At 35.8% G+C, this 15,363-nt stretch overlaps 2 protein-coding genes across 6 annotated transcripts in view; one reads left to right on the top strand and one right to left on the bottom strand.

Annotated features, from left to right (window-relative positions):
* Positions 1-15,363, bottom strand: part of LOC113230985 (RNA polymerase II-associated protein 3-like) — a 55,819-nt gene that overhangs the window by 11,207 nt on the left and 29,249 nt on the right. The gene's annotated exons all lie outside the window — the stretch shown is intronic.
* Positions 50-15,363, top strand: part of LOC113230983 (beta-hexosaminidase subunit beta-like) — a 27,449-nt gene continuing 12,135 nt past the window's right edge. The window contains exons 1-4 of one of the 4 annotated variants that reach the window (XM_026465103.1): positions 50-148; positions 8,348-8,663; positions 11,456-11,642; positions 13,343-13,446. In XM_026465103.1, coding sequence (XP_026320888.1) covers positions 8,472-8,663; positions 11,456-11,642; positions 13,343-13,446 — 483 coding nt within the window. In that variant the 5' untranslated portion in view covers positions 50-148; positions 8,348-8,471. Of the gene's footprint in view, positions 149-5,104; positions 5,377-6,662; positions 6,676-8,347; positions 8,664-11,455; positions 11,643-13,342; positions 13,447-15,363 lie in introns of those variants that run through there. The other 3 variants (XM_026465105.1, XM_026465101.1, XM_026465104.1) reach the window with 3 other exon arrangements.

Raw genomic sequence — 15,363 nt, 5'->3', positions numbered from 1 at the left:
GCTCGACGCTGAATGCTTGTCGCTTTGTGCTCCAATTATCTAGTCTTCTCGGTCCCGTCTTAGCATACCAGTACTTGTGTTCCTTGTGCAATTCGCTTTATTCCTTGTGCAGCTATACGACGGAAAATTCCGTCAATAAACCTTTTGAGTGAGTTTGTGAGTTGGTTATTGTTAACAGTGCAAAACAACATTTACAACCGGAAAGATGTAACCCGTCGAACTTTTGAGATCGGTTTTTTAGTAGTCTGTACTGAGATTATGAGTTACAAACTAATTTAAAGATTAACGCTTCCTAATACGAGTAGATGGCGCTAATCCTAAACAAATTAAAAGAATAGGCAAATATTTGTGCAAAAAGCGCCATCTAGTTGATTTGTTTGTTATCACTAAAAATTAGAGTAGCTTTGTGAATTGCAGCTCGGCAATGCAAAACAAATTAGTTACAAAAATAGCTAATTGGTTCTCGTCGCGACGTCTGGTGTACCAAAAGGTACTAAATACCTGACTACGCTGTCTTGTGTCGCCATTAGCAGTCCTCTCGAGTTTTGTCCTACGATGCAGTGAAACCATTTCCGGAAATCCGGAATTCGATAAAAGTACCTAATTACTTAAAATTTGGTGGTTTTTAACAACTTTATGTCACTCCTTGTAGCTATATCTATAGATAATAACAACTTTGCTTATAAACTCACTAAAATATTCAAAATTTTTACTTGCACAAACTGAACAAGAATAAAAATTTAAAATTACGATGACTTCGCTGTACCTACTTACAATATTGCTGAATTATACTAATAATAACGTAATCATTTTTCCCTGCTATTCGGGAATATAAACCATACCCAATAAAAACCAATAATCTATCTCGCATGTAGACGTTAACATAATCCATTCCGAACATACCAGACCAACATGGTCAACATTCACATCAGCAGGTACTGGTAAATATCGCATCTGGAATTGCGGTGTGGCCACGAGGCATGCGCCTCCTCATTTAAATGTATCCGCTCGATTATATAGTAAAATTTGAGCATCCCCGTTGAACAATTCTGGCATCACGATAAAGATACTTTGAAGCCAGTTTCTGTAATAACAAACACAATCAATACTCGAAAATGAGATACTTGTAGAAAAATCGTGTAATTTAGTTCTAAGCCCTCTTTTAGCTTTGATAACAGATATCAATTGTTTTATTCGTTGTTCTTTTGGCTGTTCTATGAAAATACACCAACAATAAAAGAAATATAATCCATTTCTATCTCTACTATATTCTTAATTTTGTACTGTTTGTTCCCTCTGTAGTCACCAGATATGTATATATTTCTTTCGTTTAGTCGTTTACATGCGAACAGGGTTCGTATATCCGCTCTATTCTACTTTACGACTAAGTTACTCGCTTTTCCTTCTAATAACTACTGTCCAATTTTCTTCTTACTGGTTTGTTTTGTTCTTTGCCAATGTTATTTGCAAACTGTTCGTCACGTCTTTTGTTTCTAAAGTTATAATCCGTCACAGTCGCCGATTTAATGGCCACACCAGTCCGAGTGTAGTCTTTGTTGTGTTCTTTGGACACCTTTTTTATTTTGTCCAACTACCTTCCGCAAATGATAAAACCGGAGTCATAGATCCGTAGTTTACTCTGATTATACACAATGTCTTTCAATTATGACGTAACGACAAAGATTTAAGTTTAAAGATTTAGATTTAAAGTACCTACTAAAAGCGTACCTAACGCATCTAGGTGAATTAAGTTAACGCAGAGGCACCTTATCTTCTTACTGGTTATTGTGTTATTTCCAGATGTTCATTCCTTTCTAATATTGTTTTTTTTCGTGAACTGCCTCCATTATTTTATGCAGTTCCGTTTTTGTCCGATAAAATTTGTTTTGAAGCAGTGCGAACTAATTCATTTACCCATTTAGCCGACAGTGCATTTTTAATCAAAACTTGCGCATTTCCGTCAGTACTTTGTTTTCCTTATTAATCATAGACGACTCGTTTGGATTGTAACGTGCGCCGCGCTCTTTGTATACGTAAATGCATGGTGTGTACGATTTATCAATAATTTATATATTATATTGTGTATTGGAGTTGTCTCGAAATAGTACGCATGCACTCTGGATAAACCTAATTATCTGTGTCATACCAAGAAAATTCAGATGGTAAGTGTGTTGAGAACACTCCATTAATGAAATATCTGCATTCACTTCCCACATCCGAGATAAAATAAAAAACAGAGAACAATCGGTAAACATGTCTATACTTTCCGAAAAATCTTCACCTATTCTAATCTTCAAAGTTACTTTTATAGTCCCCTTATAGACGTTGTATGATGCAAATTATTATTAATTATTATAATTAGGTTTGTCGACAATTGTTACATCAATTACATGTTCAATTTATATAGGTAAGAGCATTTTGACAAGATGCACAACTAATTACAAATCGATACCTACAATAAAGACTACGCTAATTTTATTTTTGGTCATTTTCTTTTATTTTTGTAAACAGCCATATTTATTTAGTAATAGGTACTACGCTCCCCGAATTTTAAGAAAAAAAATATCGAAAAAAAACAAAAATAACAAATTTTTGAGAAAAAAAATTGAGACAAAAAACAAAATAAAAACAGAATTGGTTAAACAATTAAGTTGGTACAGTGTAAAAAAAGGAGGTTCTCAATTCGACTGTATGTTTTTTTGTATGTATGTTACGCTAACTATAACTCACGCAGTTGTGAACAGATTTTGATGATTATTTTTTGTCGGAAAGACGGTACCTCAGGTGTGGTGTAAATTCGAAGAAAATATTCCACCTCTAAGGGCGGCACATTACGGGATGAATGACTATTGAGGTCGGTTTTTTTAGTACTCTGTGCTGTTTTGTTATTAATTCCCACAAATTTTCACTTGACCACAAATTTGCACATAAACAGCTTTTCCACATTCCGTTTTACCAAGATAGGTGATAGAAAAAGGCACCACACACGAAGTAAATATTTTGTAAATTAAATTTGCAGAATTATTACACCAACAACGGCTAAAAGAATGATTGCTCCTGTTAACGTATTACGTTGTATGTTAATATGACGATCATAAGTTTAGTGGGTTTATAAATAGCATAGGTATTGCTATTATAAGGCTACTACCTTTGTAAACACTATTATAAACATAAGTTTTCATACTTGTTACCAGCTATAACCAATTTTGTAAAATTATTATTTTCATATAATAACGCATGTATAAGGTACAAGCACTTGCAAATTGTGCCCAAAAACACCCTTATAAGCGACAATATGGCTGTCTAAAGTAATATTTGGGCTTTATATACCTACGTACAAAATGACAAGTTTTTGCTAAGCTTGATTGTGACAAGTTAAAACACAAAGCCCGTGCATTACACAAAATAATCCTCTACATAGGATGTGTGGGTATTATAATGAAATATGTACTAATTGTGATATCTTTAACTGCAGTGTCCCAGCATTTAAGAGGTCACTGCTAGCATTAATGTAAAGTGAATAGCATATTCTCATTCTCTCTATTTTTTATTTCTCTCGATTTTTTTTTATGATTGATTTAGTGTCTGTTTAAGTATAGCTAAATGTTTTAAAATGAATGTTCAGCACAGTAATAATTGGGCACAGATATGCCTGTTATATTAATTTTTAAGTTTTTATTTTCCTCACTTTCTGTATCTGATGTCTGTACATTGTGCCATAAATAAAAAAAAATAAAATAAAATAAATTCATTACCAACAATAACTCAAGGGACATCCGTCCGAAACAATTACTGAGAAATACGTAATACTCGACCATATCAAAAGACTGTATCAAGTGTGAAGCTTCAGTCTTTTAATTTTATCGCTAAATTTTTTCCTCTTTTAACAATGATATAAAATGAACAATTTATAAATTGTAATTTTATACTTTGTTCCAGTACAGAATGTTGTAAATCGCACATACGATATTTTGCGAATGTGGTGTTTAGCGAATATGGCGTATTAAGAATGTAATATCTTGAGAACGTGTGTCTTGCGAATATGATATTTTGTAAACGTGATGTCTTGCGAATATCATGTTTTGCGAACATGATATTTTGCGAATATGATATTCAGCGACAGAGGCCCGCAGAATAGGTTCCACAACTACTAACTACTAGTGTTTGACAAGAGAGCGACACTCTTTGAATTGTAATATTGGTTTTATTGAATACCATGATATTCATTTATATTTTGTGGAATTACTCCACTAGTTCGTAATTATTAAGACGAAAGATCGAACACCACGGATTTCCTGTCTACATTTTGAATAGTTGTATTGGAAACAACTATACGTCTGTACAATCCCGACTTATATAACAATTGCACCTATATTTATCAGTATTTATGTAGTTGTGTAAGATTTTTTAAAATAATATCTAGTGATGGGACGAACAAATCGTGCTCCTGATGGTAAGCTACACGCCTGTCCATAACAGTTGCAGTCCTACTCAGAGCTTTAAATCGCAAAGATCTGAGGGGCACTGCCACTGCGCCCGTCACCCTGAGACATACGTTGACAAGTCCCTTGTGCCTGTAATGTACCAGCACCCTTACCCTTCAAAACCGGAACACAGTAATGCTGACAATACTGCTGGATGGCAGAAATAAGTAAGGTGGCAGTACTTCCCTGGACGAACTCTTTCACAAGGAGCTCTACTGCTACTAAAGCTGCTATTTATGTTCTTATTGAATTGTTGTACGATGTTTACTTATATTGTATTATTTTAATTATTATGACCCCTTAATCTCTTTCTTTATTATTATTTTAATTTTATTGTATGTCAATATACCCACATCCGTGCGACATCGACCAAGGTTGCCAACTGAAAATCAGCGCAGGGTTATACTGTGCCCCGCATATGCTGATGTGGTAACCTATTCGGCGGGGCATGCAGAGTAGCATATTAATGCATAGTAATGATTGGCTTTTTTCTTGTCAAGCCTAATTTTTACTCCGTTTTTCTCTTTTTTTCATATGCCTTTTCTTTTACGTATTTTTGCCTTCGTCGAATGATATTCTATTCTATTAACACAAACAAAAATGCCTTCGATCTGACAGGACTTGGACCAGCGTATGTAATATTTCTCTTTGTCAAAATAAAGTAAAAGTGCGCGCGAGTGATTTCAGCAGCGTTTTCTCAGCTAGTTTTTTCATGAGCCACTAAAGGACAGCAGGGAATATCGATAACATCGCGCCAGAACGTCTAGACCATGACTCACTATTCAACATTGCAAATAAGCCTTTCATGTTCTACGAGTATTACGCATTTACACAACATTTGAAACTGCAAAACCAATCCTCCCTCGAGAGGGTTGCCCCATAAAAATGCCAGGTAATAAGGCTACACATAATAAATTTCTTTTCCCTCGTTAACAGCCGAAAGATTAATGTTGTTATGAAATTACAAAACACTGTATTCAAGAACCTTGCAGTGTCTTGGTTTGACAGGATAGAATGTCATCGTTTATTGTTAAAATTGAGCCACGACAAATGCTAGTAGACCCCAGCTCCTGAGACATTTGCGCGATCTGAGAGTTTTCGCTAACTCGGGCGCCTCGCAACACGTCATCGTCAAACCAAAAGACTGTATTGCTGCGTACCGTGTTAGTCAAAATAATTTCTAAATTTTAGTTATTATTATCTCATTCAAAAACACCTCCATAATTGAAATGTCAGGGTTATAGATTAGGCCTAAAGAAATCATATGAACGCTGTTAAAACACTGTAAGTGACTTTACAGTGTATTTGGTTTGACACGGCAGAAGGGACAAGTTATTTTTTTCGTATATTTGTAGCTGGCAAAGCGCCAAGCGAGCTACCTAACGGAAATTGTACCCACCGCGACGTATGCAAATTTTTGCTTGTCATTTGTTATCACAAGTACTGCGATCACCGGTTGAAGCCTTGTCGTACCATTTTCTTATATTCTATGCTAAAAGCATTAGCAGTTATAAAGGTCCCGTGTAAAATGACACATCGTCGCCTTATTTTCTCAAATTCGTATCTTACAGTTACTGAAATGCAAAAAAATGGATTGTATAAATACAAATTTTGCAGGCTATATTTCCTTCACATTTAGGGTCGTATTCCAGAACTCTACTCAATACTCAAGTCCTTGCCATTAGGGTCGTATTTCCAGTGCTTGAAATCATACTCAAGTCTGCTCAAATCCTGACTTAAGCATTGAGTACAGTTCTGGAATACGACCCTTACACACAAGCCTTTACCTATTCTTAAAGTAATGCATCCATGATAAGAAAAAATAAATATAAAGTTTGAAAAAACAAATATACGCGATTTGAATCCGGGAAAATAGTTTCATTTCCCAAGGTGTAACAATCGCGAAAATCTAAGAACTCGATAAAGAGATTTTCACTTTTTGAACTTTATCGTGAATTGGTTTCAAATCTATTCGTCTCTACCATCTACACTGAGTAATAAAAACATTATCACAGGATGTTATGTATAGAGTAGTTATGTTATGTAAAACATTCCATAAAATTATTTTTACTTTTTATTTTTAATCATTCCTTATTGAGGTATTGTTAACTCTATGTGTATTACGTGAATATTATAGCTATATGTATAGTTTCGTATTTCAAGATGGACGTTTGTCTACGCAGTGTAGTTGGTGAGTAGCATGTTGTTTTTCAAAAATAATTTTAATATAATTTTTTTTAACGTATAGGTATTATAAGTATTATAATTTTTCTGAGTGTTCGATCTTTGTATTAATAATTATAACAAACTAGTGGAGTAATTTCACACAAACAATTGAAGATCAATTCAATATATATTTAAATATAATGAATAGCGACATCTCTAGCCGGGACCGGTAGCTGTAACTGGGTGACGAAATATCATAGATTGTCGGGTCGAATCCGGCCGGATCGAAAGTTTTTTTCTGAGTGTTTGATATTTGTATTAAATATAATAATAATAAGGTATTATATGTAACTGCCTCAGTGGCCGAACGGTTACTTATTAATCCATCAAGGATTGCCACGCAGAGGTCCCGGGTTCGATTTCCAGGCCGCGAGAAATATTTGTATGGGCTACATTTATTACATTTATCTCTCGTGAGTTGGGTGTACTTTGTGTTTGTCACCTATGTGTGTGTCCGTGGCACCCGCGATACACGGTTTTCCTGGTGGAGGGCGAGGCTATGAGTGAAAAAAAAAAATATTAGACAACATCACTTACATTACTCTGATCGTAAAGTAAGTAACTAAAGTGCATGTGTTATGGAAATCGGTACCACAAACACCCAGATCCGAGACAATATAGAAAAGTTACTTTCCTACTTGACCCGGCCTGGAATCGAATCCGGAACTTCAGAGATGGCGAAGTTGTCAACTTGCACAGAAATTAGAATTAGTGATTTCAAGTGTCTTTCTCTTATTTTGAAGTGTTGACAAACCGTCACTCAAGATAGATAATTTCGATGGCCACGATAATGGCTCTTTAACCGAAAATATAAATAAATATTATTTAATGTAAAATAAAACGTTTGTCTATGTCTAATTGGTTTATAATTGTGCTTGTAGGCGTTATTATGTGTGGAGCGCCATTGTAATTCAAATCGCTTTAAATAATTAAACACTCCGAAGGCGACGGCTCTAAATATACAAATTCTAACTCGCGGTATTGACAATGTTATCAGTATAATAATGTAGTATGATAGGCATACTTTTAAATTCCAGTGGCGTATTTTTCAACCCCAATCATTCTCTTCACTTCTTCCGATATTATAAAGAATACGGCACTATAAACTTTGTTTATATTCGTGAAATTAAAAAATCCAATCAATAAATTATGCATATGCAATCGCCAATAAATCGCAAGTGGCAATTGCGCGTTTCACGGACACGCGTTTGCATCGCTGCTCTAAATCGCCGTGTGTAACGACTATTAGGACTTAGGATTTGAGCAGACTTGAGTATGATTTCAAGCACTGGAAATACGACCCTAATGGCAAGGACTTGAGTATGATTTCTAGTGCTTTGAATCATACTCAAGTCCTGACTTGAGCATTGAGTAGAGTTCTAGAATACGACCCTTAGATCCGAAAAAAAAAATAGTTTCATTTCCTATGTGTAACAATCACGAAACCCGAACGAAACTCGACAGATATGTACATAACTCTAAAATTGTTGCTCCTTTGTACTAAATTGGCTCGTAAATTTTCCACTGTTAGGCACGGGTTTCTTAATAGAAGTTTTTTAATTGAATGCTATGTTTTTAAATTTAAAAGATTATAACCTCAAATGTTTATGTAATCTCTCTCTTTTTATATATTCCAGGGACTAGGAAGCGATTGCAACTCAGCCTTACACCAGTACTAAATTTTTGGACACGGTTTATTGTGCAAAGCGCAAATAACAAGGCGAGTTAAGAAAACTACCCGGATTCTCTTGATACACTGAAATGTACAAATGGACAACATATTGTCTACTATTTGCATTTATTCTAATATTAAGTGCCATTGTCAACAGCCTTTTATGGGTGTTTTTATTTGATAGCGTAATACCGAGTAAGGGAAAGGTGTGGCCAAAACCTAAACACATAATTCCGCATGATGTTATATATCAAGTTAGGGGAAGGAATCCTGAAATAATAGTAAGTATTGATGATGATCACAATGCCTCGGATGATCAGAGGCTATCTATTCTATCCGACTGAACTCGATTCAAAGTCTGTCGCCTAAACGTGGCTATTATTTTTAATTTCTTTTTTAAACATCAAGCGCCGGGACGAGCAAGTCGTACGCCTGATGGTAAGCTACACGCGTGTCCATAATAGATGCAGTGCCACCAAGAGCTTTAAATCACAAAGATCTGAGGGGCACTACCACTGCGCCCGTCACCCTGAGGCATAAGTTGACAAGTCCCATGTGCCAGTAATTTTGCCAGCACCCTTACCTTCAAAACCGGAACAAAGTAATGCTGACTTTTTCTTGTTTTTTTTTATTACACACACTCAACATAGCCCCGCGCTAGGGAAACCCTGTGTCGCGGGTGCCATGGACACACACATAGACAACCACAAATTACACCCAAACTCACGAGAGAAATAAATGTAAGCCATACAAACACTTCTCCCGGCTCGGGAATCGAACCTGGAACCTCTGCGCGGCAGTCCGGCATGGTAACCGTTCGGCCACGGAGGCAGCTGACATTAGTGCTTGGCGGCAGTAATAGGTAAGGTGGCAGAATTACCCTGGACGAACTCTTTCACAGGGAGTCTCTAGTGCTACTAAAATTAGTGATAGGTTCAGATTTGGTCACTATATTCCGTGATCAAGTGAGGATTGTGTCCAACAAATGAATAAAATGTTGTTAAAATAAACATACGTGTTGGCGACCACCTGTGACCTTAACCATTCCTTTTACAAAATATTGTTTTACTTTTCGCCTGTCTTTTGTTTTGAAAATTTTGGCAGTTGCTTCTTCTACGCTGTCTGGTTCGGTTCATTTTTTACCGACTTAAAAAAAGGAGGTTTTCAATTCGACAGTATTTTTTAATTTGAAGAAAATATTCCCGTCTAAGGGTGGCAAACTAGGGGATCCGGTTTCGCGTACATTCCGGTAAAAGATTTCAATAAAACTTGGCAAATAGACGTAATTCCAAGAACTTTTGAGATCGGTTTTTTAGTACTCTGTACTGATATTATCGATACTGTATTTTGCCGATTTTGAAATTAAACGCGTTTAATTTGTCAAAGTGTTTCCATTATAGTGCACATCTTAAAATACAGTCCATTCGCCAATAATACGACATTTCTTTCTTCAAATTTAAGAGCTAGACTGTTGTATTCCATTTCAAGGAACTCCTTTATAACTTTGAGTTCCTGGTACGACACGATATGAATTTTTTCCCTTCTCTGATCTAAATAACTTCGTCTAGGTCTTCCCCCGGCTCACTTTCCTTCTATATTCTCTTTTAGACGCCCAAATATCTTTCGCATTACATTCAAAATAACTCATAAATACAATTTGTTTTTTCAAATTGAAATATTAATTCAACAAGACAGCACAGTACATACATTGCCTACAGGCAAGTTGACTGCCTCTGTGGCCGAACGGTTACCATGCCGGATTGCCACGCAGAGGTCCCAGGTTCGATTCCCGGGCCGGGAGAAATATTTGTATGGCCTACATTTATTTCTCTCGTGAGTTTGGGTGTAATTTGTGGTTGTCTATATGTGTGTCCATGGCACCCGCGACACAGGGTTTTCCTAGTGCGGGGCTATGTTCAGTGTGTGCGTAAAAAAAAAGTCAATTACAAGAAATAGGAAAGGGAGATTTAACAGGAGACCACCGGACCAGTTATACCATTAACAGTATAAATGGTACTAATCTGTCCTATTTATACCTGTAGTGGTATAGTTTATCCCAGTTACACCATTATTATTTATGATCCAATGGTATAAATGGGATAAACTAGTACCAACTATATCATTACAGGTATAAATGGGATAGGTTAGTACCTCTCTTATACTATTAATGGTATAATTCAATGGTCCGCAGGCAACAGGAGGACCTTAATATTATGACGCAGTCTATATATATACCGTTAGCTAAGTTTAAATGTTCCTAAAAGTTCGTCAACTTGACTCAAATTAGTACGAGTATATAGGACTATTGGTCTGGTCCATATTTATCCCCACGAACCATAAGACAGTATCTTCTAAACGTTTCTGAGCTCATAAAAAGTTTGTGTCCAAAAATTAACCAATCAGGTTGGCTATCTGGCTGATCTCGATGTCTCTATCTGAACATTGAAAATAATAAAACTTGAAAATGTTCATTGTTCAAAAATGTTATGTGCTACGCTGTGATTAACCACTTATCATCAACATTCCAATTGCGAACGATAGCTGCGTTTTAACCTAAGAGATATTCGCTGTGTGGGAGGTAACTAGTTCGCTTAGTGATAATGTTTCATTGTGATAATTGTTATTTCATTTATTTTTATTATTTTATTGGTATTAATTGATTAATTCCTTGTTCATGTAAAATTATATTATAATTAAATTTACCTATTTAAAGTAAAAATTTGCATGAAATGATAAAATAAAAATTATCATAATACAATGTTCCTTTTTACGTTCGCTTTATCATTGAGGGTACAATTTGTTTTATCGGACTCTACCGGTCCACCATATTGGATTTGTAAAAATAACAAACTTTATCGTACATAGCTAGGTTATTTTGCAGTTTTTTTTTCCCTCGTACATTACAGGTCCGCTGTATTGGTTTTGTACGGGGAACAAACATTCCTGCAATTACTTAGTTTTGTAGCAACAATAATTTTTCCTCTCCCAGTGCTGGTTATGTACGGGTAACAAGGGAAAATTTTGTACCCAGGAGTACCTCTTTAAAGTATAATGCTACAATATTTCTTTACAGGCAATTGGTCACAACTGCATCTTGTTAGACAAGGTCATCGCCAGAGTGACTCATGATTTGGATATATTAAATGGCTTTGATATTCCTAAAGTCGACAAGTCAGAGAAGTATAAAAGAATAGCAAAACTAAATGTCCTTTTGACTGAACCTTGTGAAGAGTATCCTTATTTAGGAATGGATGAAAGTTGTAAGTATTTTTATCTGAAGCACGGATACCTTTAACCTAAATTTAAGTTTAATTCAACCACAGCGCCTGGGCGTCGAGTTGCGGACACAAACCCGTTACATCATACCAAGTTCAATTAAAATATTTATTGTATAACACATTGTAAATTTAAAATGGAATATTAATTGGTGGTACACATACGATACCCTGCAAGGGCACAAAAACGTTAGAATAGCTATTGCGTTTGTAATCGCGATATTAAAGATTTAAATTGAATATAATTCCGGTGTTCCAAGCCTCGTACAATCACGTTTTCCTATTTCCTATTTAACTACATTAGCCTATTTCACTTTTTACAAGAAAAAATAATGACTCGGTGAACCAAATAATGAAAAAGCATTATATGGTCATGAATGTTCCTTCGTCGACCCGATCCTCACTTTCCATCAGATGAGACGAAATAATAACAAAAATATCTACGTCATTCACAAAGCTACAGTCAAAATGTCGACAAAAATCAAGAAAAGAAAGAATTCTTAAGCGTAGACCACACTGCGCACTAAGCTAAGCCAACTTAGCTTCGCTCACGTAGTTGAATGCAACCAACTGTGCCAGCTAAGCTAAGAAAATACGTAGTAAGTAGTGACGTACTACAATATGGATACGTGAGGGGGCGAAGGGTGGCAGATGGGCGACATATTTTATACATAGCTCAGCGGGATCGTTGGGTTGGTTTAGATAGCTCGGTTAGCTTAGTTCGCGGTGTGAACCGAAGTATGAATAAATGTCTCGGCTACATGAGCTAGGCTAAGTTTGCTTAGCTTCGTTTGCGGTGAGACCTGCGCTTTATGTTAATAATAATTCTTTATTGCACAAATAAATGACATTGAAAATTACAAGTTACGAAGGACATATACAAAGGTGAGCTTATCTCTAGAAGAAATCTCTTCCAGCCAACCTTAGCATTGGTGAATAAACTAAATCTGCGGGAGATTATTGTACAATATATTTGTTAAAATTAAAATGTAAATATAATTATCGCTGACGACAATATAAATACGGTTGAGATAACAAACCTACATAAACTTCACATATCTACATAAATACCTACATACGTGCACAATATATATTATTATCAAAACAAATTATTAGTTAATATAATGTTACTGATTAACTTCCGAGTTTAACAGGAAGTGCTCTTTTAATTTGCGTTTTGAATGATGCAACCGATAGACTGTCACGAATGCTAGCAGGTAATTTACTCCACATACGAGCTGCACTAACTGTAAAGGAATAGTGGAAAAAATTGGAATTGGATTGGGGACATAAAAGTGTTCTAGTGTCACAGGTTTGTTTTGGGCGAGAAATGGGGAGTAAGTGAGTAAAACGGGAGCGTAGATAGTGAGGAAGCCGAGGGTAGTGTAGGATTTTGTATAGATCAAAGGATGTGCAAAACTCTGCGAAGTCGGATATGGACCATTAATAATATAATTTAGTAAAAACGCTTTCTAACGATTCCACGTTTGAACTTAACCTTACTACCAAATCCAGATCTAAAACGTGTCAGATAGTACAACAAAAACCTAAAAACTATTTTTGGTTAATTTAGTATGTTTTATGAAAAGTCATGGAACAACAGTTGTTTATGATGTTAGTAATATAGTCCTGGGAGGTTATTCGTATTATAAAAATAACCCTGTATATGTTACCACTTCTTTCAGACGAACTGACAATATCAACATCATCTAAATTACAAGCCACATCAATATGGGGAATCATTAGAGGACTGGAGACGTTTGTGCAATTGTTTTACAGCGAAAATAAGGTAACAAACAATATTATATTATTTAACAAGGGCGGAAAGTGGGTTACTGCAAACGAGCTGACACTTCCGAGATCAATATAAATAAAGCAAGTAGGTATGGTAACTTCATACAAACGTAGCAACGCTTGTATGGGTGCATGTGCGCGCCATGTATGGACGCACACATTCACTTCATTTCGCGTTGCATTCGCGTAGCTTAACTCAGGTCGTCATGTCACGTCAACATGCGCCGTTAACATTTTTTTATGATCCCAAAGTAAATAGCTAAAGCACCTATGTTACGGAAATAGGAAACAACGACGGTATTACAAACATCCAGAGCCGATAAAATATAGAAAAATTAGTTTTTCTATATTGATTTGACTTCGAGATCTCAGGGATGGCGACACCATGAAAATCGGTGTGCAAGGGATTCGACCTCGGAGGTCGTCAAATAGAAGTGAAGTAATGACTCGGTGTTTAAAAAAATACATCAGTAATAAAAATAGTAGACGTACTTATTGTAGTGTTTGTGGTTATTTCAATAAGCCTCAAATTCAAATAGTTCAGTATTTCATAAGCAAGATACCAATCCGCGATACTGGTATGAAAATATTAACACGTAAGTACCTACTGCATTTAACAATAGTACATTATTGCAGTGGCCAGAAAGTAAGGGATTGCCAGCGCTAGCGAGGTTTTGTATTAATACGAGTCAAGCAATCCCCGTTCCCGCCGAGGCATGTACAGTGATTTTCTCCAACAATGCAGGGAAATAATAACAGACTATAGAGAAAAAAATATATAACTAAAAAAGTACTAATTAAAATTAAATTTGACAGTTTTTCCAGGCACATTTATTAGCAGTCTGCTAAATTTCTTGTGATGTGGTTGAATGTGTATCCGTTAGTGTATTTTCGTTATCACTCTTCTCACTAGAACGCAATATCGCGACGTAAATACAAAAAAGACGAAAAAAGCAGAAAATAATAATATCCTAGACCTACATGAAGTTAATAACGACTTCACGCGTTAACATGCAGTCGGAACTAACTTCATCCACTGCATGATTTTCAAACATGTAATCAATCCGTTAGCAGCCTACGATGAACACCTTAAGTTTTCCCAATAATTATGTTTACAACCTGTTTGTAGGTACCTACAAATAAAATAATAATGTGACAACCCTACGCTCCGAGCAAAGTGTAGGTACGCGCCAAACAGGCGGGAGTTGCCCATTTTCTCTTATTATACTATGTTAAGCTCTGTTCGCACAAGCAATGGAGTAATGATCACAAATTTGTAATAACTACGACACCTGTGTAACACACGACGTTTTGTATTGCATTTGTGGCAATAGCGTGTTTTTATGTTTTTCTCTTTCAAACAATGTGTAATTTCCTTAAGTCGTTAACAATGTATTTGTCTTCAATGACAGACTGAGGGTCGTATTCCAGAACTCTACTCAATGCTCAAGGCAGGACTTGAGTATGATTTCAAGCACTTGAAATACGACTCTAATGGCAAGCACTTGAGTATGATTTATAGTGCTTTAAATCACACTCAAGTCCTGACTTGAGCGTTGAGTAGAGTTCTAGAATACGACCATTAGACTGCCTATTGCAACTTGAGCTTCACTCAAAATACTCCGCCGAAGTGAATTCCATAATATAAGTCAAATTACTTCTCTCCGTCTTGTTTATTACAAAGACAAACAAAGAGACAAGAATATGTTGTGACAATATTACGAATGCTTGTATAATTTGTTCTTAATAGAAAGAAAATTAAGAGGCAGAAATTCTGAAACCATTCAGCCTTACGATAATTTTTGATAAGTAAGTCACTAACGTAATCATTTACCTACATTTTTTTATAACACCAAGTGACGGGACGTACAAGTGCGTCTGGTGTTAAGCGACTCGCCTGTCCATAGCAGTT

This window comes from Hyposmocoma kahamanoa, unplaced genomic scaffold, assembly GCF_003589595.1.
Source record: "Hyposmocoma kahamanoa isolate Upper Pololo Valley unplaced genomic scaffold, ASM358959v1 64, whole genome shotgun sequence".
Taxonomy (NCBI): domain Eukaryota; kingdom Metazoa; phylum Arthropoda; class Insecta; order Lepidoptera; family Cosmopterigidae; genus Hyposmocoma; species Hyposmocoma kahamanoa.
The sequence above is the reverse complement of the archived record's forward strand: the minus strand, read 5'-3'. Positions and strand labels throughout refer to the sequence as shown.